The 26,322-nt window shown below is 47.2% G+C and overlaps 1 protein-coding gene and 1 pseudogene across 1 annotated transcript in view; one reads left to right on the top strand and one right to left on the bottom strand.

The window, feature by feature from the left end:
- ADGRD1 (adhesion G protein-coupled receptor D1) overlaps nt 1-26,322 on the bottom strand; it is a 235,142-nt gene that overhangs the window by 6,000 nt on the left and 202,820 nt on the right. The window contains exons 22-23 of the mRNA XM_066609760.1: nt 5,479-5,605; nt 2,274-2,315 (exon numbers count right to left, since the gene is read on the bottom strand). Of these exons, the coding sequence (XP_066465857.1) occupies nt 2,274-2,315; nt 5,479-5,605 (169 nt within the window). The remainder of the gene's footprint in view (nt 1-2,273; nt 2,316-5,478; nt 5,606-26,322) is intronic.
- Nucleotides 5,145-5,261, top strand: LOC136634756 (5S ribosomal RNA; annotated as a pseudogene).

Below are 26,322 nucleotides of genomic sequence, written 5' to 3'. Positions count from 1 at the left end.
AACTGGAGTTGCCTCCGAAAACTGGAAGTTTCTGGACACTTCTGCAGGCCATTCTGAGTCCCACAGAGGCCAATACAGTGGGTCAATGGCCTGACCCAACCTGGAAGAGGCTTTCAGAGGGACCCAGTAAGTCATTCTGACCAGCAGTAATGCTGGGTTGGCAACCACCCCTTCCAGAATGGCTCCAATTTGGAGCCAAACAGGGGCAGGCAGGAGAGACCAACTCATGACCCACTCATAAAAAGCTCATGCACATGGTCTCGCAACCCACCAGTGGGTCACAACCCATACTTTGGGAAACTCTGGTCTATGCCGCCAGAGGTCAAGAATGGAGTGCTGGCAGCCACCACTAGCAACACCACTCACAAACCCACTCACCCCCCACGTTTGGGGTAATGAAACAGTATCCCCTCTAACTTCATTCAGTAACAATGACTTAAGAGAAGGCAGACTGAAGCAGCGTGAAGGGCTATTTTTCCCTGCTAGGATGGTTAAAAGTATTTAGGTCCATTTCAGTCTCTTTTCCTCACTTCTTTTTTTTGGTAAGCAAACCACAAAAAAGTAATGGGGAATGATGAAACGGTGTACACTCCCAGCACAGCGAGACTCCTGAGGCAATCAAAATGACTTCTGTCTTTTACAACATGATTTCCTATCAAGCTCTTATGTTATTGCTTGTAAAAGTCAGCAAGACATGGAAGCTGAGCTCGGTGTGTTGAGTCCAAGCTTGGCCACAGAACTTGCTCAGCCTGATCTGAATTCCTTAGCTCCCACAGAGCCCTGCTGGATCAGGCCAAAGGAGACCTATCTAGTCCAGCTTCCTGTATCTCACAGTGGCCCACCAGATGCCTCACGGAGCACACAAGACAGCAAGATACCTGCATCCAGTTCCCGCTCCCTTGCTCCTGGCATTCTGAGATAGCCTACTCCTCCTGGCTTGTAACCCGTACAGGACTTTTCCTCCATCAATCTGTCCCACCCCCTTTTCAAGGCACCTGGGCTAGATGCTATCACCATATCTTGTTGCAAGGAGTTCCACAGATTAATTACACACTGGGTAAAGAAATATTTTCTTTTTTCTGTTTTGACTGTCCCGTCAGTCAATTTTAGTGGCTATCCCCTAGTGCAGGGCTTTTCAAACTGGGGCGTCGCGACGCCCCAGCCTGTGGGCCCTGGCCCCAGCCCCCTTAAGGGGCGGGAGCAGCCTGGAGGCAGGGAGGAGGCAGAAGCGCGATCCCCAGGATCGCGCCGCTCAGGGGGGCTGCAGGGGCTTGGGTACACGTACCCAAGCCCCTGCAGCCTTCCAGGGGTGCGGGGAGCCAGGTGCAACCTGCAGCAGGACTCCCCGCAGCAGTGAAAGTGGATGCGGAGCAATCGCGCTCCACTTCCACGGTCGCTGTATCTCAGTCTGGCAGGATTGGGCTGTATCTCAGTCCTCCTTATGTATGACAACTTTTTCAATCTAGAAAAAAAGGCAGCTGAAGGGAGACATGATTGAGACGGAGAAATATAGGCATGGCATGGAAAGAGGGATGTTCTTTTACCTCATTTCACACAACACCAGAGCCGGGGGACATCCAATGAAATTGAGTGTCGGGAGAGTTAGAACAAAAAAAAAGAAATATTTCTTTACCCAGTATGTCATTAATCTGTGGAACTCACTGCCACAGCATGTGATGATGGTCTCTGACCTAGATGCCTTGGATTGGACAGATTTCTGGAAGATAAGTCCATCATGGGTTACAAGCTGTGATGGGTATGTGAAACCTCTTCGTTTTTGAAGTAGACTACCTTCGAATGCCAGGTATAAGAGAGGGGCACCAGGATGCAGGTCTTTTGTTATCCTGCGAGCTCCCTGAGGCATCTGGTGGGCGACTGTGAGATACAGGAAGTTGGACAAGATGAACCTTTGGCCTGACCCAGTGGGGCGCTTCTGATTATCTTATGAACAGGGGCCGTTCATTTCATCCTCCAAGCACTCAACTGCAGCTTGGTTTCCTGGGATTTCTATGTCATAAATTGCAGAAACAGCAGTTAAATATACTACATATATAAGCTGTGCACACTGCTAAGTAACTCAGAATGCAAAATAAAAACTTTGCTCCCCAGGGTAGCCCCAGTCTCCTCACACAGCAAGCTGATTTACATGTTAAATCATCACATTGCTCTTGCTAAATAAATAAATACATTTACTCTCTATACGCCAGCATTGCTATGCTCTTGGCTTTTATTGTATTTTTATTGCACAAAGGTCTTTGAACATGCAAACATACCTCAGAGTTCAGAAGGCAGTGAAATAAGAAGATGAAAAAGCCCTAAAAGAGTGAAATAAAAAAGGGGAAGGAGAAATGGAGTTACAAAGGAAGGTTCTGGCTACAGCCACTAAGCCACTAAGATCAACAGTTTGCAGACATGATTCCAAAATTTGCTGATTTTAAATACTGGTATTTGGCACTTTCCATCACCTAAGGGGACCTTCAGGCCAGGCAGCAACACTTAAAAGGCCTAGATTTTGAATCATGTATGTCAGCAGTTCCTATTTAGCACTGAAACCCATTCTTTAAATCAGGGGTCTCCAAACCGGAGGCCAGATGCGGCCCACAGTGAGCCTCTATTTGGCCTGCGGCCAGCCTCTTGTCCCCTGAAAGTCTCTGGCCCACTCAGCCAAACATGACTGGAGCTGTGCTCTGGTTGCATCTGGAGGTGCAGAGAGGTTGGGCCAGAGAGGTTGAATGTATGAGCCCATTCATTCATTTATTCACTCATCTAAGTTCCATCTCTAATTTATTTATATAAATTTTATATTTAAATATTTTTTCTGGCCCTCTGCACCATGCCAGATATTTGATGCGGCCCTCTGGCCAAAAAGTTTGGAGACCCCTGCTTTAAATGCTACTCTATCGCAGCGATTTTCAACCCTTTTCAGCTCACTGTTACCAAAAGGGCTGTTTTATATAGGGGGATAATTACATTGCCCTTATTGGAACCTTCAGGACCATAGGCTGGATAACAAAACAGCGTAATGCAGAGAAATTCCCTTTTAGCTTAAGGATGAGACTGAGAGAAAGATAACTTTTAATAAAAATTAGATTTTTATTACCAAAGCACACAGGTAAACATAATGCACATGGAAAAATGATGTGTCTTGGTCCTAGTACTTGAATCTAGTGTACCTAGCTTTATGGTGGTTGCATGTGAAAAGTATTTGGTGCATCCGAGGAAATTAGAAAAAGGATAGGTTGTAGGGAAGGATTTTAGGGGTCCCTGATCTGCCAAACCCAGTTGCTGACTAAAGATGGGGAGAGAAGGGGAGAAAAAGGGGGGGGAAGGAAAAGGTTCCAGACGCAGATAGTTACCTTTCTTGTAGAGCAGTTGGATGGGAGGGGGGGGGGAAGAGTCCTGGGAGGAGGACCTTCTGCCTTGGGGGGGGGGGGAGAGTCAGAGAGAGAGAGAGAGAGAGAGCATGTGCCAGCCTCTCTCTTAAAAAGGGTTTTTGCTGACCTGGAGCTGACCTGGATGACCTGAATGTGCTTGCTTACTACACACAGTGGGGTACTTGGAATATGTAAAACATTGAAAGGATTATCAGCAAAATTCAATAGGGTCAAATGACTGTCTTCCTAGCTGGGGGAACCCTCACAATAATAAGAATACAGCAACCCAGGAAGGCAATTCAAATCTGCATACTTAAGCAGTGATGGAGTTACAACAATACAATGAATACAGTAATGTAAAACAATAGGAGACGCTTAAGCAATGATTTACTATGCCAGACTTCTTCCTATAATGTATGATCAGGGAGGTGGATTTAAGATGCATATAACCGCAGGGAAGTGGGGGTGACTTGACCTGATTGTGACCTGTGCGTGAGAAGTTTAATGTGTTTGCATAAACAGTGATTGGATTAGGAGACACTTTTGCATAAACAATGATTGGGTTACAATGAATTACTATGCCAGACTTCTTGACCCTCGAGGTGGATGTTGTCACCATGAGCTTGTGACTTTACCAGGGTTTTTGGAAAAGTGTGCTGGGAGAAGGGTGGCCTGCATGATGTTTTACTAACATAACCAGATATAAAATCACAACTAAGGAAAAAGGGGCTTTTCACGTAACATCCTGGCACACTGACAAGGCACTAAAATTGTCAAGGCACACCATCAGGTTTTTGACACTTGACAAGGCACACCATGCTGCCAGTTGGGGGCTCACTTCCCCCTTGGCCCTACTAATAAATAACACAGGCCTACAAAATTGAGGGTCCCCCAAATTCCTGTGGCACATTTGTGGACCACTTGTGGCACACCAATGTGCCACGGCACTTGGTTGAAAATGGCTGCTCTATCGGGACCCACCTAACTTTACATGACTTTAGGAAAAAGGTGAGCTAGAAAGAAATAATATTTTTATTTATTTATTGACAAGTAATTATTTTTTTTAAAAAAACTCAATCCATTTCTTGTAATGAGGCAGCCTAATGAATAGCCTCAAGGTTTGAGGGACTTAATTCTGTGACCCAGCCTTCATCTGGCCCACCCCCTGGTCCACCATTACGCACTTGGAAAAAAGCACACAAGAAAAAAGATGATCAAACATATATCTCCCTGTATTTACACAAGCTTGAAACAGCGCTCAGTCATTTGCAGGGCAGTTAACAGCTATCTTGCAAACCGAAGGAGCAGTAGTGGACCTGTCATTATTGGAAGGGGCAAATGCCCCAGGCACGGACCTTGCGCACCTCTAGGACTGTGCGGAAGCCTCACTGAAGCTCCCAAAATGGTCGGAAATTGTGCTTCCGGTTTGCTGGAAGCACAGTTTAAGAGCCCAGGGAAGATTCAGTAGGCTTCCCCAGTGCGTTGAGTCACGTGATGCTCTGTGTGCTCCAGGTAAGTGTGGGGGACGAATCTGCATGCAGAGGGTGGCGGCATCCCATCATGGACCTTTGCCCCAGGGCGCGGGACTGGGGAGGTCCACCACTGTGCAGGAGCTCTGCTCTTTGTAGTGCAGTTAGCAGCTGTTTGACTTTTGAATAACTTTTGGGTTTGAGGCAATGAGTTATCTTTCCAACATCTGTTTTTTTTTACTGGAAGCCTTGCAGGACCCACCAGAAATTGGGTCCCGACCCACTGTTTGAGAAATGTTGTATTTCCAAGCGGTACCCTGCACATGCCCGATCTCATCTGATCTCGGAAGCTAAGCAGGGTCAGGCCTGGTTAGTACTTGGATGGGAGACTGCCTGGGAATACCGGGTGCTGTAGGTTTATACCATAGTCTTTCGAGACTGAAGCTTGCCAACCAAAGCTTGTAGAACAGCATCACTGATGAGAGCCAAACATTCCTACTGATTGCACAAGGGTTATGAGTGACATTTAGAGGTCATGAAAAGTCAGAGAAACAATGGCACACGGGTAAAGATCTGTCCATGAAACGCAACATCTGTCCGAACCTCCCAGCCACATAACTGCACCATGGACCTACCTGCAAGGAGTTGAATATTGCAAACATGTACTGGAACACTAATGCGTGGTCATTGACAGCCAGAATTCCAAAGATCCAGGAGCTTCCCAAGATAGGGAGCAGCACTGCAACTGCTTTGGCAGTCAGCCTGTAAGAGAAAGAGAAGGGATTTCAATATAGTGTACCAATGTTGGGTTTTTTTAATGCATATCCCAAAATCACATTTGAGCATCTGTTGTTCTCAGGGTCTGACGATACAGGGAACGAGATCAGCACCTGTGCTGCTCCAGCACAGGGATAGCAGAGGCAAAGGCCCAAGCCAGAAATGTTTAAGAACCTAAGAAGAGCCCCCTGGAGCCAACCAAAGGCCCATCTAGCCCAGCTTCCTGTATCTCACAGTACCCCACCAGAAGCATCAGGACAAGGCAACAAGATACCTGCATCCTGGTGCCGCTCCCTTGCACCTGACATTTCAGAGGTAGCCTATCAGGTTGCACAAACCCATCATGGCTTGTAACTTGCGATGGACGTTTTTTTTCACCAATCTCTCCAATCCCCTTTTAAAGGCATGTAGGCCAGACACTCTCACCACATGCTGTGGCAGGAAGTTCCACAGACTAATTACGCACTGAGGAAAGCTAAATCAGATAAGGTGTTAATGTGAAAGCTAAAGTAGTGTAAGGCCTACCAGCCAGCCATCTTCTGCCTGTGTCTCCCATTTCTTAAAAGCTGTCTGCTTTCCAACTGAACCTCACTGTGAGATGTTGGGCTCTAAAGCAAATGTCCTCAAACGTAGCTGGCTCTTTCAAAGCACATCACGTTGTGTTTCCTCTGGAAACTTAAGAGCGCAGTCCTAACAGGGCTTGGGAGGGTCGCAAACGTGCCATAAAGCATGTTTGTGCCTCCTCAAGTGTCGGCCAGGTGGGTGCAGGGATGTGAGCCTGCCCACAGAGGCTGCATCCAGCCTCCAAGCCAATGAAACAAGGTAGGCCTGACAGAATAGCTTGGCTGGTGCAGGGGCCTGGGGGTGTGTGGGGATGGCAGGTAGGAGGCGTTCTGGGGTGGGGAAGGGCGTGGCAGGCAGGCCTGTGGGTGGATGGTAGGAGAACAGGGGGTGAGGCCAGGACCTGGTAGTTATGCTGGATCCGAACCCGTTTCCCAGGCAGCGCTGCGTGGTTGTAGGTGGCGCAGATCCAAGTGGACCCATTGGGGCTGCAGTGGCTCTCCCTGGGGTAAGGGGAAGTGTTTCCGCTTGCCCCAGGCTGAGCTGCTTGCAGCCTGAAACTTGTGCTGGATATGGGGCAGGCTTGCCAACCTCTCTGTTCTAGCACAAGTTAAGATTGTCACATATATCACTTTGCTATCAATTAGATCAGGGGTGCTCAATACGTCGATCGCGATCGACACGTCGATCGCGAGGCAAAATGAGTCAATCGCAGGCTTCTCTCCCATCCATGCATCCCTGGGAGTGAGCCCCGTCCTGGGAGTGAGCTCCCTGGGAGTGACGCATCCCTGGGAGTGAGCCCCGTTGACTCTACTGGGGCTGACTTACCTTTCCCCTGTTTTTGCACTGGTATGTATGGAGATCTGCCCCCCCAACTTCCATCTGTTGGTTCTGTGTGCAAGGGGTTTAGCACTGGTCTTGCTGTGATGTCTATACAGAGATCTTCCCTCCCCCACACCTTTCCCCTGCTTTTGCACTGGTATGCATGGAGATCTGCCCCCCACCCCCAACTTCCATCTGTTGGTTCTGTGTGCAAGGGGTTTTGCACTGGTCTTGCTGTGATGTCTATATAGAGATCTTCCCTCCCCCACACCTTTCCCCTGTTTTTGCACTGGTCTGTATAGAGATCTGCTCCCCCCCCCACTTGTATTGGAATCAAGGAAGATCTGGTGAGGAGGTAGATGTGGTGTCAGCAGTGGCCCCTTTAAGGGTAAGGCCTGGGCATCCAGCAGAGTGTGCTGCACAGCTGCAGCCACTTGAAGGCAATAGGGCCCTCAGGGATATAAGAGCACCTGAGGCAGGAAGGGCTCCACTTATTTATGTGAGTCAGCCTTTTCCTACATGAAGATCATTAAGTCCAAGTACCATTCCACCATGACTGATGAACATTTGGAAGTGTGCTTGAGGCTGGCTGTCAGCAGCTACTGTCCGGACTATGCATCCTTGGCTGATTCACTTCAGTGCAAGTCATCAAAGTAAACTCAAGTAATTACAAAAAATGTTTATAGTTAATTAAGTTGTGTTGTGCAATATTGGCTCATGCGGTTATGCAAGGTACACCAACATACATTGTACACATAAATGTTATATGTTATGATGGCGCAAACATTGTAAAAAAACTCTGGTAGATCTCCAGGCCTTGCTGGGTTTCAACAACAACAACAACAGTATTTATATACCGCTTTTCAACAAAAAGTTCACAAAGCGGTTTACAGAGAAAATCAAATATCTAATGGCTCCCTGTCCCAAAAGGGCTCACAATCTAAAAAGATGCAAAAGAATACCAGCAGACAGCCACTAGAAAAGACACTGCTGGGGTGAGGTGGGCCAGTTACTCTCCCCCTGCTAAATAAAAGAGGAGCACCCACTTGAAAAAGTGCCTCTTAACCAGTTAGCAGGGGTTTCAAAGTAGCTCTCGAGACAAAAAAGTGTGAGCACCCCTGAATTAGCTCGTACTTGTTAATTTTTGCTGAACTACTAAAGAAGGAAACAGCCCACACAGATGGCCCTCAGCATCTCAAACTGCTACTGGTGCAATACACAGTTTGGTAAACATGGCACAATGTGGAAAATGACATGGGAGGGTGATTATATGTGTCCCTGATGCAACTTCTGGGTTGTCCACCATTTTAGGTTGCAGCATCAGCGGGCCCACCACCCACCAGAAATTAGCTCATGACCCACTTGTGGGTTGCGACCCACAGTTTGGGAACCGCTGATCTAAGGGGTCCTCCAGTTCCCCCCCTTGCTGCGCCACAGGCCTATCTATCCATCCATCATTATCCCCAGATCAATCTATGCACTTAACCCCTAGTCTGGAAACTTCCCAGTCAAACTCAGCCCTGTGGTTTGATACTTGGGAGAAGTATCTCAAGTACTTAAACTGGGAAGAAGCAACAGTTTAAGTGCAGAGGCTGCCTGTGTAATATGATTCCAAGGGGAGAAAGGAGATTTTTTTGTTTAATTAAATAACAGATCGAAGGCAGCCTGTCCTCACAGTGCCCTTTGGCAAACAATTCACTACATCCTTGATTCAAAGGAGATGTTAGATGAACACCACATCTAACCACATGGGTTTCTCCTTTCCAGATGAATATAGAAATCTAGGCCATGAAAAGGAGGTTGGTTGAGATTCAATTGGAAAAGTCTTTGTCCTTGACTGAAATACTTCTTTCCAAATAGTATTGATTTTGTCATTCTTTCACAGAGTCTGTTCAGTGAGGTATAGAGAGGATGTGGCGAGCTCCGATTGTTCACTTACAATGCACATTCTTTTTAGTTTTGAAAAATTCAAAACATAAAAGAATGGTTTGATCAAGATCCAAACCATTGGAAATGGAAAAGGTGCAAAAGAGAGCGACTATGGTGATGACGGGGCTGGGGCACCTTCCTTATGCCTCTTCAGCCTAGAAAAGAGACGCCTGAGGGGACATGATTGAGACATACAAAATTATGCACAGGAAGGATAAAGTGGATAGAGAGATGCTCTTTACACTCTCACATAACACCAGAACCAGGGGACATCCACTAAAATGGAGTGTTGGGAGGGTTAGGACAGACAAAAGAAAATATTTCTTTACTCAGCGTGTGGTCGGTCTGTGGAACTCCTTGCCACAGGATGTGGTGATGGCGTCTAGCCTAGACGCCTTTAAAAGAGGATTAGACAAGTTTCTGGAGGAAAAATCCATTATGGGGTACAAGCCATGATGTGTATGTGCAACCTCCTGATTTTAGAAATGGGTTATGTCAGAATGCCAGATGCAAGGGAGGGCACCAGGATGAGGTCTCTTGTTATCTGGTGTGCTCCCTGGGGCATTTGGTGGGCCGCTGTGAGATACAGGAAGCTGGACTAGATGGGCCTATGGCCTGATCCAGTGGGGCTGTTCTTATGTTCTTAACTACAATTCCCAGGAGGCCTTTGCAGGTCTCTTGTTACCTGGTGTGCTCCCTGGGGCATTTGGTGGGCCGCTGTGAGAGACAGGAAGCTGAACTAGATGGGCCTATGGCCTGATCCAGTGGGGCTGTTCTTATGTTCTTATGTTCTTAAGAGCAGCAGCTCCCAATCTCTGGCGTCCCACAAAGCCTCCATGCATTGCAAACACAGCGCATGGAACCCGAAAGTGACATCATCACTAGTCACCTCCGAGTTTGGAGACCGCGCAGGATGCTGTAAAGGCTGGTAAGAGCTCAAGGTGGGCACATGGACCTTCTGTGCACAGGAACTTGGCCAGCAGAGCTGAGCCTCTTACTGGCCTTTGCACATCCTGCACAGCCTTGCTGTGCAGTAGCCCACAGTTCCCCAGAAGTGCCCCACAACACCCAAGAGCACCATGCCACATAGCGGTTTAAAAACCGCTGATCAAGCAGTGCTTAGATCGATTTGGTCCATTAACTCAGATGAATTTTTTTAAGTGCACATTTTGATTGCTTTCCATTCTACCCTGGAGATAGAAAGTCTATTATAAATTTTATTCCTATCTCGAAGATTCTACAGACCTTGGCTATGAAGCTGGGGCCCTGCAAAAAGTGATTCCAATTGGGCCCCACAGCTCCTAAGACCAGTCTTGTTTCCAGCTGCAGCTGGGGAGCCATTGTTGGGAAGGGGGTGCTGAACTTGGAGCCTTTGGCCAGGTCCACCAGGGCTCTTGTGAAGTTCCAAGAATTGCACACAGAAAAAGAATGAGTGTGCCAGAATGAAATTGGGTTGTAAGGTTGGTTTAAAGGGTTTTCAACTGACGTTCCAGAATATCTACCTTGTGTGCCTCCCTACCCTTTCCTTTGCTTAAGCCATTTCTGCCCAACGTTGCATATACGCAACAGGAACCAAGGGTGTACACCTGCGGGCCAGGCAAAAATGGGTTAACGTTCCCCATTTAGCTTTGCCAATATCAGAGATTGAAAAAGAACATCTGCCCACCCTGAAAATCTATTTGGAAGCATTTCACTGCTTGCAGGAAGCCAACTCAGAGGCTTGCGGGAATGCGGCCCATAACTTACAAATCAATTTTATTGGCTGGATGTGTGTAACTGATCCCCTGAAGGGGCCTGACCCCGACACCACTTCAGCCAGCCCATCTGCTAAGTTCGAGAGGCTGTGCGGATCTATAAGCCAAGGTTATAGAAAGAGTAGGCGCTTTAACCAGGCAGAACTTAGCAAACCCAAAACCTTGACCAACAAGAACCTTTTAGCTCAATTTTCTCCCAGAGGCAGCCTCGGCAACAGCTGGCTCTCCTGCCTAAATGCATGACACGCCCTTCAAAAACAGGAATGGCCATCATTCAGACCAGGAGAGCAGAAGGGAAGTTCCAGCCAGGAGCAAGGAAAGGGTCATGTTTTGGTTTGGCATCGAGCAGGAGAGGGGGAGGCAGGAGTGGGCTCTCTTGTCTACCTCTGAATGAACCGATGATCATTGAACAAAGGTTTTTACCCCGAGATGAGTGAAGGAGAAGGTTGGGGGAGGCAGTTCCTAGCCATGGCATGGCTCAAGCAGGCTCACTGAATGACCAGCTGTAGTGGGACTACAGTAGTAGAGTAGAGCTCTACTGTAGTGAGTAGAGCTGAGTAGAGCTGCATAGTGGTAAGCCTCCCAGCTGCTGTGCATGGCCCTCCTCCCTCTTGCAGCTTCTATCGTAAAATGAATGCCATGAGCTAATTTGGTTGCTGAGCTTAATTGAGTCTTTGAAAGATCAAATCATTCTGCCCAGGGATTGTTGGATTCATTTAGCTGCACGTTACAGGTTTGAGCTCTGCTCCATGGATTTCTGACAGATCACTTTGATCCCCACTCACATGCAGTCTGTTCCACCCCCATCTTGTTTACAGATGGGATGGGACATCAGAGGAGTGTTTAAAGATAACTCCAACACACACACACACACACACACACACACACACACACCACAGCAGCTCCATTTTCTTTTTCACGGAGCCACAACCAACACTTGGGTTGGTTAAAAAAAAACACTAAAAAACCAACAACACTTAAAAAACTTGGGACTCAAGTCTTTTAGAATCCCCAAAATACTCTGGGCGACTCGGAATGTCTGCCCATTAGGACTCGTTTTCAAGCCATGTTAAAGGAGGCAGAGACTCGTGACTCGACTTGAGTCAAGCCATGCTGGATTTGCCCATCTCTGTCCTATACCTTTAAAGCAAAAACATGGACAGATATTGTGTTTTTATAACTGCAAATTCCCTACTTAGTTCATTTCTGTATTTCAGGAATCGGCACTCTCCAGAGCTTGAGATGATCTTTTTTTCAAGCTCTATATGACACCTCTCTCTCTTTCTCTCTCTCTCCCCCAAACCTCAGACATGCACAATTAAATTGGATCCAGACAGTGGTGATACCAGAAGAATTTTGAAAGGGAGGGAAAGGCAGGGGAAGGGGCAAAGTGCATTTCAGGGAGGGCAAACTTTATCCCAATTGTTAGATTTCTGAAAGGCAAATAACAGTGAATTTGATATTCATACTAAACCTGGAGGATTGCACCCCTCCATTTGAGACAGCCCACTCCCCCTTGAGGTCAACAGAGAGAGTTTTCTTGTGTGTCCTGCCAGCAACAAAAGTCCATTTGCCAGTGGTGTGTTGAGAGGCCTTCTCTGCAGTAGCACTCAGCCTGTGGAACTCCTTGACTCAGGATGTGTTGCCTCCATCGTTGCCCATTGTTCCAGTGACAGCATTGGAATTTCTGCTGCTGTCTCTGGGTGAGCTGCTTTTTTTCTAAATAGTTCTACAAATTGACTATCTCTTCTTTGGATGGGAGATCCTGTTTATTGATTGCCTTTGTGTCCTCTGAGTTTATTTTTATCGTAATTGATGGCACTGTTTTTAATACGTTGCTAGCTGCCTTGAGCTCCACTCTGTTGAGAACGCAGAGGGGGGATATAGATATCCTAAGTTGAAAATTAAGGAAATAACAGTGTATGGATATTGCTTTTAAAAATAAAATAAACCTAAATAATGCTATAAATAGATGCCTGTTCTATAGACGAGTAGATTGATTGATAGGCAGACAGATAAGAAAGAAAAGCTATCATGAGGTGGGACAACCTACTTGTCTGAGAGGACATTTGCCCCCTTGGGAACCCCCAGCACAATCCACAAACAAGAATCTCACTTTCCTTTGAGTAATTGCAGAGGACAATCAGTTTGGGCATATGCATATTCATTCATTTTAATGGAAGCCTTAACAACTTGGGACCAACTTACTTATAAGGACTGCCTATCCCTGTACCATCTGCTTTGGGCCATCTGATCTGCTATTGAGATCTTGCTCTCTGGCCTACCATTAGCAGAGGTTCACCTGCCCATCAGAGGTGTCTCCAGGGTTTGTGTCACCGGGTGCAAGAGCTCATTGCGACACCCCCATGATGGACCTCTTCCCATACCAGGTCAAACAGAATAAATTACAATATCAGATGCACAGCTTCAATGTCGTGGCATCACTAGTTGGTGTCACCCCCTCCCCATTGACTTAATTTATTTTTACACATAACAATACAGGTCACCCCCCCCCCCAAAAAAAACACCCCTATGGCCAACTATAGTGATGACATTCACTCAACTAAATAAGAGTACTTGTATTAGCTCTGAGACATGGAAATGAGAGCTGATGCAGACTAACACCTGATTGGTTTGCTGCTGGGTCATAAGGACACCTCTTTGGCTCTCTGAACAGTCATATCATTGATCAGTTTTGAGTTAAAGAAATCCACTTTTTGATATGGTTGTGTTTTCCTTTTCTGGTTATTTGGCCATAACTTTGAATAGAAGACAGATATTCCAACGTGGTCTGCTTCATTGCATTCTGTTGCACATTGGATTATATATAACATGACGGTATTATTTGAAAATATCAAGATTTCACAGTTTTGGTCATTAGTGCTGTCTGAGTGCATCACTTGGTGCACCTCCTTCACACTTCACTTCACACCTCCTGCATCCCCTTGCGACATCACTGAGCCCCAAGGTTGTGTGGCTCCCTTCCTAGAGAGAGGCCCAGGTAGTCCCCCTGGTGTGCCATTTTCCAAACAAAGCTTCCTCTTTCAAAGGGCTTTCTCTCCCTTGGATGCTTCCTTTTACACCTCTGCTACTGGATTCAGTGGCATAGCTGCCCCTTCGGGCTCCCAGGGCTGTGATTCTCCATCTCACCCCCACAAAGTGCCTGACCCAGAAGTGATGTGATGATGTCACTACCACCACTTCTTGTTGGTTATGACGTTCAGAATGCATGCAAGCCACTCTGAGCATCCAACGAGGTCCCCGGCACTCTGGATACTTGGCACTCTGGATACTTGGGACTTGCAGGAGAAGATACTGCAGTGGTGAAGAGATGAAAAAGTGGTTGGTGTCTCAGAGTGGCTTGCAACCACTCCGGTGGGGAGAAATGCAGGAGAAAGTACAGGAGAAGGAGATGCAGAGGAAGGTGCCACAGGCTGGAGTCATGGATGGCAAGCCGGCTCTAGTTAGCAAATCCTCAAGGCGTGGTGCCTGGGGCAATGTACGTCCCTACCCCCTTAGATAAGCCACTGCTGAGATTGCGCTTTCTTCCTACACCTAGCACTATTAATTCAATGATTTGTTTCATTGTTCCACCATTCTTATTGTTTGACATGGCCGATTTTGTAAGCCACATTGAGTTTTTATGCAAAATAAGATGGGGGGATCTATAAAATGATCTCCTTGTTTTGAAATAGGAACTAATTTGAACCATCAATAGATTCAGCATGAAGGACTTGTCAGTTCAGGAAGTCAATTGCCAATTCAATTCAGGATTCAATTCAATTCAGGATGTCAATTTCCAATTAAGGCTTTATCATGAAGGACTCCTAACTTGTCAATTAATGTCATATCTACATAAGGGCCTGCTGTGAGCTCCAATAACTCCTAGATCAAATCAGCCTAAGAGAGATGACTCCATATATAGAATCCTTGGGTGCCTCTAGGATTTGCCAGGTGTTCAGACTCGCTGGGAAACTCTTAAACCATCTTTCTTGGTGCCATTTTCTGCATTTTTGATTGTGATTTGGAAACCAAGGAAAACAGACAGAACGTGAAATGAACACAAACAATCCAAAGTTTCAGAATCTCTGTTGCGCATGTAAACTTTTAAAACATGGTGTGAGAATCTGAATAGTTCAGATTTTGCTACCCTTTTGTTCATCATCCAAGCTCTAAGGCCTCATGATAAAACATGCATAAGGAATGGAGGATTCCTCTCTAGTGGAAATTCATAATGGAATGCACCATTCTGGATTCATTCCACCTGTCAGTGCACTGGACTTTCTCCAATAGGGCAGTGGTTCTCAAACTTTTAGCATAGGGACCCACTTTTCAGAATGAGAATCTGTCAGGACCCACTGGAAGTGGCGTCATGACCGGAAGTGACATAATCAAGCAGGAAAATTTTGAACAATCCTAGGCTGGTATCCTATCCACACTTAGGGCCCAAAACTATCCAAATTTCCAGCACCTGTGCAGCTGTAATACAGCCCCAAGGCAAGGGAACAAACATTCCCTTAAATTAAGGAGGCCTCCATAACTACTCTCCTATCACTGGATACAGCGTACACACAGCTACACCAGGGCTGGAAAGTTGGATAGGACTGGGCCCTTAATCAGGAGTGACTATCATTGTTAAAAGTATATACATAGTAGTCTGTTAAAAGTACAGATCTGTAACATGCAGTCACATACCAGTCTAATATTTTAAAAATAAAATATTGAAATGAATGCAGACCCACCTGAAAATGGCTCGTGACCCACCCAGTGGGTCCTGACCCACAGTTTGAGAAACACTGCAATAGGGCAATGTATGTACACTTTTTATGAATTTGCAGAAAAATATTGCACAACCTATAAGAGTAAAAAATGCACTAACGTGCTTGAAAAAAATTCATATTTGTCAGTGATGGTAACCAACTTATATTGTCATTGTTGGTAACAAGAGTTTGATGGTTGGTAACTGAAGAAAGGGGAGTAGAAATCAAATGGAAATATTACCAGAAGGGACAGAAAAATCTCTCAGAGCACAATCCTAGCTAATGCTAGCACGGGTACAGCAGCCACTGTGCCAATGCCAGCCAGTACAAATGTGCAGTAAAGGATATTTGCAGTGATTCATGATCAGGCAGTGCTGCTGGGCAGCGCTGTATCCCCACTGACAGCTGCCGGCAAAGGTAAGAGAAGCACCAAGCAGCACAGGTGCTGGAGGGTAGAACAGAGACAGGGGCAGCGTTTCTGGGTGGGGGAGGGCTGAACAGGCATGGATCAGGCCTGGGAGGGAGTGGAATTAGAAGAGGAGGTGTCCACTGTATTCTTTCCTCCCTCCCAGGTCTGGAGGCCTTACACAGCGATATTGCTTTTGGTCCAACAAGAAGCTGACGGAACATACCAAGATCCAGGTCTACAGAGCTTGCGTCCTGAGTACACTTCTGTACTGCAGCAAGTCATGGACGCTTCGCTCACAACAGGAGGAAACTGAACACTTTCCACGTGCGCTGCCTCCGATGCATCCTCGGCATCACGTGGCAGGACAAAGTTCCAAACAACACAGTCCTAGAACGAGCTGGAATCCCTAGCATGTATGCACTGCTGAAACAGAGACGCCTGCGTTGGCTCGGTCATGTCGTGAGAATGGATGATGGCCGGATCCCAAAGGATCTCCTCTATGGAGAACTCGTGCAAGGAAAGCGCCCTACAGGTAGACCACAGCTGCAATACAAAGACATCTGCAAGAGGGATCTGAAGGCCTTAGGAATGGACCTCAACAAGTGGGAAACCCTGGCCTCTGAGCGGCCCGCTTGGAGGCAGGCTGTGCAGCATGGCCTTTCCCAGTTTGAAGAGTCACTTGGCCAACAGTCTGAGGCTAAGAGGCAAAGAAGGAAGGCCCATAGCCAGGGAGACAGACCAGGGACAGATTGCACTTGCTCCCTTGTGTGGAAGAGATTGTCACTCCCGGATTGGCCTTTTCAGCCACACTAGACGCTGTGCCAGAACCACCTTTCAGAGCGCGATACCATAGTCTTTCGAGACTGAAGGTTGCCAATATGAATATATGAGTGAGAACCTTGAAGCTCCACTGGGCAGGCTGGGGCTTTAAATGGGTAAATGGAGGTCTCCTTTTGCTCCAGGCAGGGTGGTTGGACTAGATGACCATGTGGATCCTTTCCAATTCTATGATTCCATAAGCTCTTAGACATTTCCACTCTGGCCTGACTTTTACAGCGGAGACCTCCAGCCTGCTCCAAACCTGTGATGGATATGTCATAGGCCAATTGGCACCACTGTGCTGGCAAAGGTTAGGATTGGGTTGCCTATTCCTGTGTACCACCTTGACTAAACAACAACAGATCAGGTCAGCAATCTTCATCACATTCCTTTGGGAGTAAGCCCCACTGGCCTCAACAGAATTTACTTTTAAGCACATATATGATGCTGAGATCGTTGCCTGGACTGAGCAGGGGCTTGGACTTCATGACCTCCAAAGACCCTTCCCTCCCTTCATAGAATCTCCCTAACATTCTGTGACTGTATTCCTTGTCAATAAATTTATCTGATAAACGGCACTGTTATGTTTCTGAAAGTTCATGAGAACATTAGGGAGGAAAGAGCATCCTTTTTCTCTGAAGGGTTATTTTCTTGACTATGACCTACTGCTAAGTTGCTAGAACAGGGGTGCCCAAACCCCGTCCCTGGGGCCACTTGCGGCCCTCGAGGCCTCTCAATGCGGCCCTTAGGGAGCTCCCAGTCTCCAATGAGCCTCTGGCCCTCCAGAGATTTGTTGGAGCCCACACTGGCCCAACACAACTGCTGTCAGCGTGAGGGCGACTGTTTGACCTCTTGCATGAGCTGTGGGATGAGGGCTCCCTCCACTGCTTGTTATTTCACGTCTGTGATGCAGTAGCAGCAGCAAAGGAAAGGCTGGCCTTGCTTTGTGCAAAGCCTTTTATGGGCCTTGAGCTATTGCAAGACCTTCATTCATTCATATAAGTTCATCTTTAATATATTCATTTATGTAAACTTATGTAAATTTATTCAAATTTTAAATGTAAATTAATTCTTTTTTCCCCCCGGCCCCCAACACAGTGTCAGAGAGATGATGTGGCCCTCCTGCCAAAAACTTTGGACACCCCTGTGCTAGAACATTAATCATGAAAATAAGAAAGAAATATTTCTACTGTTGACCCAATTTTTGGGTTCCCCTCAATTATCAGGGCCCAAATGGGGCTGTGGAGAGCTGAGAAACAATGACAGAATATGTGGTAAAAGTGTGTAATTAGTCTGTGGAATTCCTTGCCACAGGAAGTAGCGACGGCATCTTGCCTAGATGCCTTTAAGAGGGGATTGGACAAATTTCTGGGGGAAAAGTACATCACGGGTTACAAGTCATAGTAGGTATGTGCGAGGTAGAGGTAGGCTGCCTCTGATTGCCAGATGCAGGGGAGGGCATCAGGACGCAGGTTGTGTCAGTTGTCTGGTGTGTTCCCTGAAGCATTTGGTGGGCCACTGTGAGATCCAGGAAGCTGAACTAGATGGGCCTTTGGCCTGATCCAGTCAAAGGGGCTCTTCTAATGTTCTTAAATAATGGTCCCTGAGAATGAGGCCTAACCGTTTTTGCGTACGTAACTATATTTCTGGAGTGGGGGCCTTTTCCATCTAGCTACTCATATAGGCAGAGTTGATTCCATTTTCTGCTCTTTCTAGATATATTGCAAAGTGTGTTTTATTGCGTAGTGATACTTTCATGATATTTTATTGGGGGGGAAGGGATGTTGTATGCTTCTATAACTCTATTGTAACTATGCCAGGGTGTTGGGCTTTTTACTGCGAGTTGCATCCGGAGCGAGGGCTGTGAAGTGGGTCATAAATGCTTAAAATATTTAATTATATAAAGACCCAAATCAATAAATATAGCCTCTTTACTTTGCTTTCTAACTGTACCTCCCCCTTCCCCTCCTCCCCACAAAATCTCATTTGCAGAGGGTAAGAGCCAGGCCAGAGTGAAAAATTCTAAGAGCTTATGGAATTGTAGAGTTGGAAGGGACCCACAAGGTCATCTAGTCCAACCACCCTGCCTGGAGCAGAACATTCTCCTAGAGCAGGGGTGTCCAAACTTTTTGGCACAAGGGCCATCATCTCTCAGACACTGTGTCGGGGGCCAGGGAAAAAAAGGAATTTACATATCAAATTTGAATAAATTTACATAAATGAATATATTAGATACGGAACTTATATGAATGAATGAAGGTCTTGCAATAGCTCATGGCCTATGAAAGGCCTTGCACAAAGCAAGGCCAGCCTTCCTTTGCTGCTGCTGCTGCTGTATCACAAATGTGAAACAGCAAGCAGTGGAGGGAGCCCTCATCCCACAGCTCACGTGAGAGGTCAAACAGTTGGCTATCAGGCTGAGAGCAGTTGCATCAGGCCAGCGTGGGCTTCAGCAAGTCTCCGGGGGGCCAGAGGCTCATTGGAGACTGGGGCCTCGCTGAGGGCCGGATTGGGAGTTTGTGGGCCGCAAGTGGCCCCAGGGCCAGGGTTTGGGCACCCCTGTCCTAGAGCATCTCCAGCAGTTGCCTGTCCAGTTTCTGATTGAAGATCTCCGGTGAGGGGGAAACGACCACTTCCTTTGTTATCTCTTCTGCTGCCGAACTGCCTGACCATCACAAATGTCTTCCTGATGCCCAGACAAAGTCTACTTTCTTGCAGTTTGTACCTGTTGGATCTAGTTCTGCTTTCATTGGCTTCTGAGAACAAATGTGTTCCTCCTTCCACAGGACAGTCCTCCATGTCTTTGAAGAACACAATCATATCCCCTCTTAAACTTCTAGTGGCATAGCTATGGCATCTAGCCTTAATTTTTTAACACTGCCCCATACCCCCATAACACTCCCCCCAAATTTTTACAGCCCCGCCCCATCTAGAGGCCTTTGAAAGGCACTTCCTTCTGAGGCCCAGGAATACTGGGTACATGCTTGAGGAACTCAAAATCTAGAAGTGCCTTTCAGCGGCCTCTAAGATACCCCCTCAAAGCATGGTACCCAGAGCAATGTACCCCCTGCCCCCTTAGCTATACCACTGCAGTCTTCTCTTCTCTAGCCTAAATATTCCATTACCTGGGATGCTAGATAGCTGGAAAATACTAAACTCAGAAGGAAGGTACCTTCCTGTGTACATATAGCCTGAAAATTCAGGTGAGGAGCATCTCAGAAGCATTCTCAACCTCCACTGAAGTTCCTGGCTCTGGCAACGAGACCGCGGGGCCCGGTTTGCCCTGCAAATTCTCTGGAGATCATTTTGAACTCATCAAATTTTAACAAATCACCTCCTCCGCCTGCATTAAAATCTGAAAGCGGTGAATCTGCCTCGTGAAAATTACTACCCTCTCCCCCATTTACACGCCATGAATATCGAATGGGGCTGGCAGAGACGGTACATTGAAAAGTGTGTTAAGAGAAAAAGAGAGGAGAAAAAAGGATCTGCTGGGTGTGCAGGACTGTTTGAAGGAGTTCCTTCCCGATCGGCAGGCTCATTTATTACCCTTCTTACGTTCCGATTTAATGAATAGGCTCCATTAAAGTTTAAAAGCCCCCAAACTGAAATGCATGCCAGTCAAGCATTATGATTAATGTAACCCACTTTATTAGCATAATGGAGGATTTCTATAGAGTTGCAGAAATCTTTTCTTGCAGAGGGCAAGGCTTTCCAGCAAGCCATCATGCTTTTTGTGTGCGTATGCTGTTTTTTTAAAAAAAAAATATTGTAAAACCTTCACAAATGTATTAATACCCATGGAATGGAGCAAATAAAAGAGTCTGCGCCCAATCTCCCAGGCACAACATGTCTGTGACTTTTTAAAAAATTCTTGGTTGGTTTTCTTTCTGCCATTGTGCCCATTTCAAATGATTGGTTTAGAGAAAAACAAGGGGGGGGGGAGAGAAACAAAAGCAAAGAATGGAAAAGAAAAACAGCCAACAACAACCACAACAAAAAAAGTTCCATAATTGCATCTCCTTGCTACGCCCACACCTGAGAGCACAACAGAACGGCTTTGACAACAGCAGCAATAAATCCACAGGTGCCGTTTAGAATAGTTTTGTGATAGTGTGGTGTAGTTATGGGTCCACGAGAGGAGGTTGCAGGGGGTAATTTGTACCTAAGGTCAAAAAGGGGGCCCAGGAGCCAAAGGAGGGGGCCAGGAAAAGTTCTGGAATATTACATTTTTCATCCCCAGATTTGTTGCCTGCACAGAATGCTATGGGAGGTACTGTGGACACACACTGGCTGCTGCAAGCCGTATGAGCTGGGCTGAGGAATGTATACATGACACTCCTCAGCACCGTGTCAAATCTGGGAGGAAACTGGTCTGCTACAGGAGCTTTTTGGTTTGTGGATCTGTGGACCATAAAGGAGGGTAGAGGAGCTCAGGAACACAACTGCGGGACTCCAGCAGCTGCAGAAGTCCGTTTTGGTGCACACGGGACACTTCTAGTGTAAGCCGAAATAGGATGATGCTAATTTTCTGCAATGGTTATCTATATTTAAAAGATTTTAGCAAGACTGAGGAGTGTGTCTGGTTTTCTGTGTCACTGTCCCTAGCTGTCAATGCTGCACGGGTGGGTAGACCTGGTAGCCTGGTAGTCCTAGGTTCCCAAGACTTCTCCAGCTGTTGCCTCCCTCCTCAACTCGGTTTTGCCCCCTCCCTGACCTGCCCCCCATTCTGCCCACCCCATCACCACCCTCCCCCTGCTCTGTTTCATCTCCTCCCGCTCCGGGAAGGGGCCCAAATGAAACTTTGTACCCCCTGATAAAATTCCTCTTGGAGACCCTAGTATGGTTTAATGTTCCTGCCCTTCCTAATGGCAATTAGGAAACTGGAAAGACAGGGAAATGGGACATAGTAGAGCACGGGGAAGTATAAGTTAACAGTCAGTAATGTGCCAATAAAGAGGGAGGATGGGAGGGACTGAGGGAGGAAGGAAGACAAGCTGGTGGAGGGCTCTAGGCAATGATGTTGCTACCTTTTCTTGGACAGGATGCAGTGACTTGTGGTGTCACCCCACCAAGTGCACAGACACAGAAATAATTGGCCTTAAAACAATAAGGCAGATCAGATCCCAATGGATCAAAATTGTTGCCATAGGCCAGGCTATATTGGTGACACCACAAGTATATTGGTGACACCACAAGTATATATATGGAGCTATATTCCAGAGAAAATGTAGTCACCGAAGAAACACTGAACAACATTGAGTGCCTGCCTGTGCTGGAGGAGCTTGACAGTGAACCAACCCTAGAAGAACTTCACGTGGCCCTGGACTCCCTTGCCTTTGGCAAGGCACCTGGAAAAGACAGCATCCCTGCTGAAGTCCGAAAGTGCTGCAAAGAGATCATCATCACTGAGCTGCATGAAATCCTTTGTCTCTGCTGGAGAGAAGGTGGAGTACCTCAAGACATGAGGGATGCAAACATCATCACGCTGTACAAGAACAAAGGCGACAGGGGTGACTGCAACAACTATCGTGGCATCTCTCTCCTTAGCATTGTAGGAAAGTTGTTTGCCCGAGTTGCACTAAAGAGGCTCCAGGTACTTGCAGAGAGCGTTTATCCAGAATCACAGTGTGGATTCCGAGCCAACAGGTCCACCACTGGTATGGTATTCTCCCTTAGACAACTGCAGGAGAAATGCAGGGAACAACGACAGCCACTCTTTATAGCCTTCATAGATCTCATGAAGGCTTTTGACCTGGTCAGCAGGGATGGCCTCTTCAAGATTCTCCCCAAGATTGGATGTCCACCCAGGCTCCTCAGCATCATCAGATCCTTCCACAAGGACATGAAGGGCACTGTTGTCTTTGATGGCTCCACATCACACCCCTTTGACATCCGAAGCGGCGTGAAGCAGGGCTGTGTTCTTGCACCAACCTTGTTTGGGATCTTCTTCGCTGTCCTGCTGAAGTAGGCCTTTGGAACTACAACAGAAGGCATCTATCTCTGGACCAGATCAGATGGAAAGCTCTTCAACCTCTCCAGACTGAGAACAAAGTCCAAAGTCCAGCTGAAATGTCTGCGTGACTTCCTCTTTGCCGACGATGCAGCTATCACTACCCACTCTGCCAAAGATCTCCAGCAGCTCATGGATCGTTTTAGCAAGGTCTGCCAAGATTTTGGACCAACAATCAGCCTGAAGAAAACACAGGTCATGGTTCAGGATGTGGACTCACCTCCCTGCATTACAATCTCTGCGCATGAACTGGAGGTTGTCCATGACTTTGCGTACCTTGGCTCAACGATCTCCAACACTCTTTCGATACCGAGCTAAACAAACGCATCGGTAAAGCAGCTACCACGTTTTCCAGACTCACAAAGAGAGTCTGGTCCAACAAGAAGCTGACGGAACATACCAAGATCCAGGTCTACAGAGCTTGCATCCTGAGTACACTTCTGTACTGCAGCGAGTCATGGACTCTTCACTCACAACAGGAGAGGAAACTGAATGCTTTCCACATGCGCTGCCTCCGACGTATTCTCGGCATCACCTGGCAGGACAAAGTTCCAAACAACACAGTCCTGGAACGTGCTGGAATCCCTAGCATGTATGCACTACTGAAACAGAGACGCCTGCGTTGGCTCGGTCATGTCGTGAGAATGGATGATGGCCGGATCCCAAAGGATCTCCTCTATGGAGAACTCGTGCAAGGAAAGTGCCCTACAGGTAGACCACAGCTGCGATACAAGGACATCTGCAAGAGGGATCTGAAGGCCTTAGGAGTGGACCTCAACAAGTGGGAAACCCTGGCCTCTGAGCGGCCCGCTTGGAGGCAGGCTGTGCAGCATGGCCTTTCCCAGTTTGAAGAGACACTTGGCCAACAGTCTGAGGCTAAGAGGCAAAGAAGGAAGGCCCATAGCCAGGGAGACAGGCCAGGGACAGACTGCACTTGCTCCCAGTGTGGAAGGGATTGTCACTCCCGAATCGGCCTTTTCAGCCACACTAGACGCTGTTCCAGAACCACCTTTCAGAGCACGATACCATAGTCTTTCGAGACTGAAGGTTGCCAACTAACTAGGCCAGGCTAGGAGCACCCCTGTTGGTCTAGGACAGGGATGTCAAACTCGTTTCATACGGAGGGCCAAAGTTAGCATTCATGGTGCCTGCATTCAGAAGTAACATTGTTAAGCAGATGATGGCCAAAAATAAGCACTTTGTTCTCACCCAGAAACTCAGCTGCAAATCTTGATCATATCTTTAAGATATGACAGAGCTCAATTATCACTCTGGGAGAGCCTAATTATAACAGGGGCTGGACAAATTGCTTCCGGGGGCCACGTACATCCTGTGGGCCTTATGTCTGACACCGCTGGTCTAGGATATGAAATGCCAAAACAGTACAAGCAGACTTCCAACTTGAAGGGCTATGTGCCTCCCATGTTTAGTAACTCCATGTTTAGAGACAAGTGTAAAACTAAGGGTGCAATCCTACCCTGCGCTGAGAACAGGCAAGCCAAGAGGCTTGCGCTGTATCCAGTGCAGGATAGGGGCCCAAGGCGGCTCAGCCAGAGGCAAGGCAAAATGTTTCCCCTTACCTCTGGGTAAACTTCGCTGGCCCCAATGGGTCTCCTCGGACTTGCACCACCTCTTGACGTGGCACAAGTCCAAGGAGAGCAGAGCAGCTTGAAGCTGCACCAAAGTCCCCGGGAATGGGGGTTGGGATTTGGTATAACTGCTGGTACCAAGCCCCTCCTCTTCCTCCCCACCCACCTGCCCTTAGGGCCGCCCTCCCTCTGCCCCTGGGTTTTGGGGGGCAACACATTATTAAAATTCATTCATTCATTAAAAGTGCCAGCCCATGATGTTAACAGTCAAATGCCTTCTCAAATAAAAAGCTCTTGAAGCCCAAAGAGGGAGTCATTCTTAGCTCTGGGGGGAGGGAATTCTACCAGCAAAGTGCTACCACCTAAAGGGCCCTATTTGTCATTGTCGCCCCCTCACCTCTTTCAGTGGTTGCACAGTTGGAAGGGCCCCCCCCGAATGACCTGAGAGGATGGGTAGGATTCTAAGGAAGGAAGCAATGTTCAGATAGCCACATGGCAAAATGTCGGTCCAAAACCTGAGTCCAAGATGGCAGCGATATGGACAGTGTCCAGTTCTGCTTGCCTAACCTTACAGATCTTTAATCCAGGGCAGGGGAGTCCAAAGTTTTTGGCAGGAGGGCCACATCATCTCTCTGACACTGTGTCGGGGGCCAGGGGAAAAAAGAACTAATTTGCATTTAAAATTTGAATAAATTTACATAAGTTTACATAAATGAATATATTAAAGATGAACTTGTTTGAATGAATGAAGGGCTTGCAATAGCTCAAGGCCCATAAAAGGCCTTGCACAAAGCAAGGCTGGCCTTTCCTTTGCTGCTGCTGCTGCATCACAGACATGAAACAACAAGCAGTGGAGGGAGCCCTCATCCCACAGCTCATGCGAGAGGTCAAACAGTTGCCCTCACGCTGAGAGCAGTTGCGTCGGGCCAGTGTGGAATCCAACAAATCTCCGGAGGGCCAGAGTCTCATTGGAGACTGGGGGCTCCCTGAGGGCCACATTGAGAGGCCTCAAGGGCCACAAGTGGCCCCAGGGCCGGGGTTTGGGCACCCCTGATCCAGGGGTAAGTAATTACATCACCAATGGACACCCTCTCAAGCCAATTTCGGTCCACACAACTTCCGCTCTATCTATTTGTAGCTGTCCAATTGCTTTTGGCTCACTCCGAGCTTTCCTTCCCCTGAGTCTAATAAACTGTGACCCAAACAGTGTTTGCATTTTGTCATGTCCAATGAGCCAAAGATTTAATTAGCTTTAAGGCATTAACAGCGACAACTTGCATTCCGGCTCACTAATGACCATTGCTTAGTGTCTTCCCTTGCTCTCTTTTCTTTCAAGGTACCATCCTGGACCTTTCTTTGGACGTCGGTTCCTTCTGCTACTGTAGGCATTTGTCAGGGGAAAAACCATGATTGAGAACCAACCAGTTTGCAGAACATTCTGCCTTTAACCCCTCTTTTATTTTCTCTAATATTTATTTAAGACAAACAAAACTGTGAAACAATACAAGCCATTAACCCTGCGGTATCCAATCTGTGCGTCCTGGGGAGGGCGTGTGAAACATGGTGGGCGAGGTGGGAGAGAAGGCTGGCTGCGCAGCTTCGGAGGTGCCGCATCTCATCAGCACAGGGCACGCTCCTGGCAGGCTTCAAACTGGGAGGGAAGAGTTCAGTACAGGCAGCGCAGCGCTTTCCTCTGCTTGGGAAGGAGGGAGCCCAGACTGCTGGGGGGAGGGGTCCAAATGCCCCAGCCTGCATTCCTCAGTCTTGCCTGGGGGGGAACAGGGGTGGCATCTGCATGCTGGGTGTATGTGTGTGAGCAGCCCCCATCTACTATGGGGGTGAGTTGTAATCTTGTTCTGTGTGGCTGCAATCCTGTCCACACTTTCCTGGCAAGCCCCATTGACTCAAATGGGACTTACTTCCGAGTAGACCTACATAGGCTTGGGGTCTGTGTCAGCTTAATTCAGGACCTTCACCTTTTTCTTTTTTCAAAAAAGAGAAAAATGCCACTCTTGATGGTTTTGTCTCCAAAAATTGATTAAAAAA

This window comes from Tiliqua scincoides, chromosome 14, assembly GCF_035046505.1.
Source record: "Tiliqua scincoides isolate rTilSci1 chromosome 14, rTilSci1.hap2, whole genome shotgun sequence".
Taxonomy (NCBI): Eukaryota; Metazoa; Chordata; class Lepidosauria; order Squamata; family Scincidae; genus Tiliqua; species Tiliqua scincoides.
This window is presented reverse-complemented; position numbering and strand designations above follow the sequence as displayed.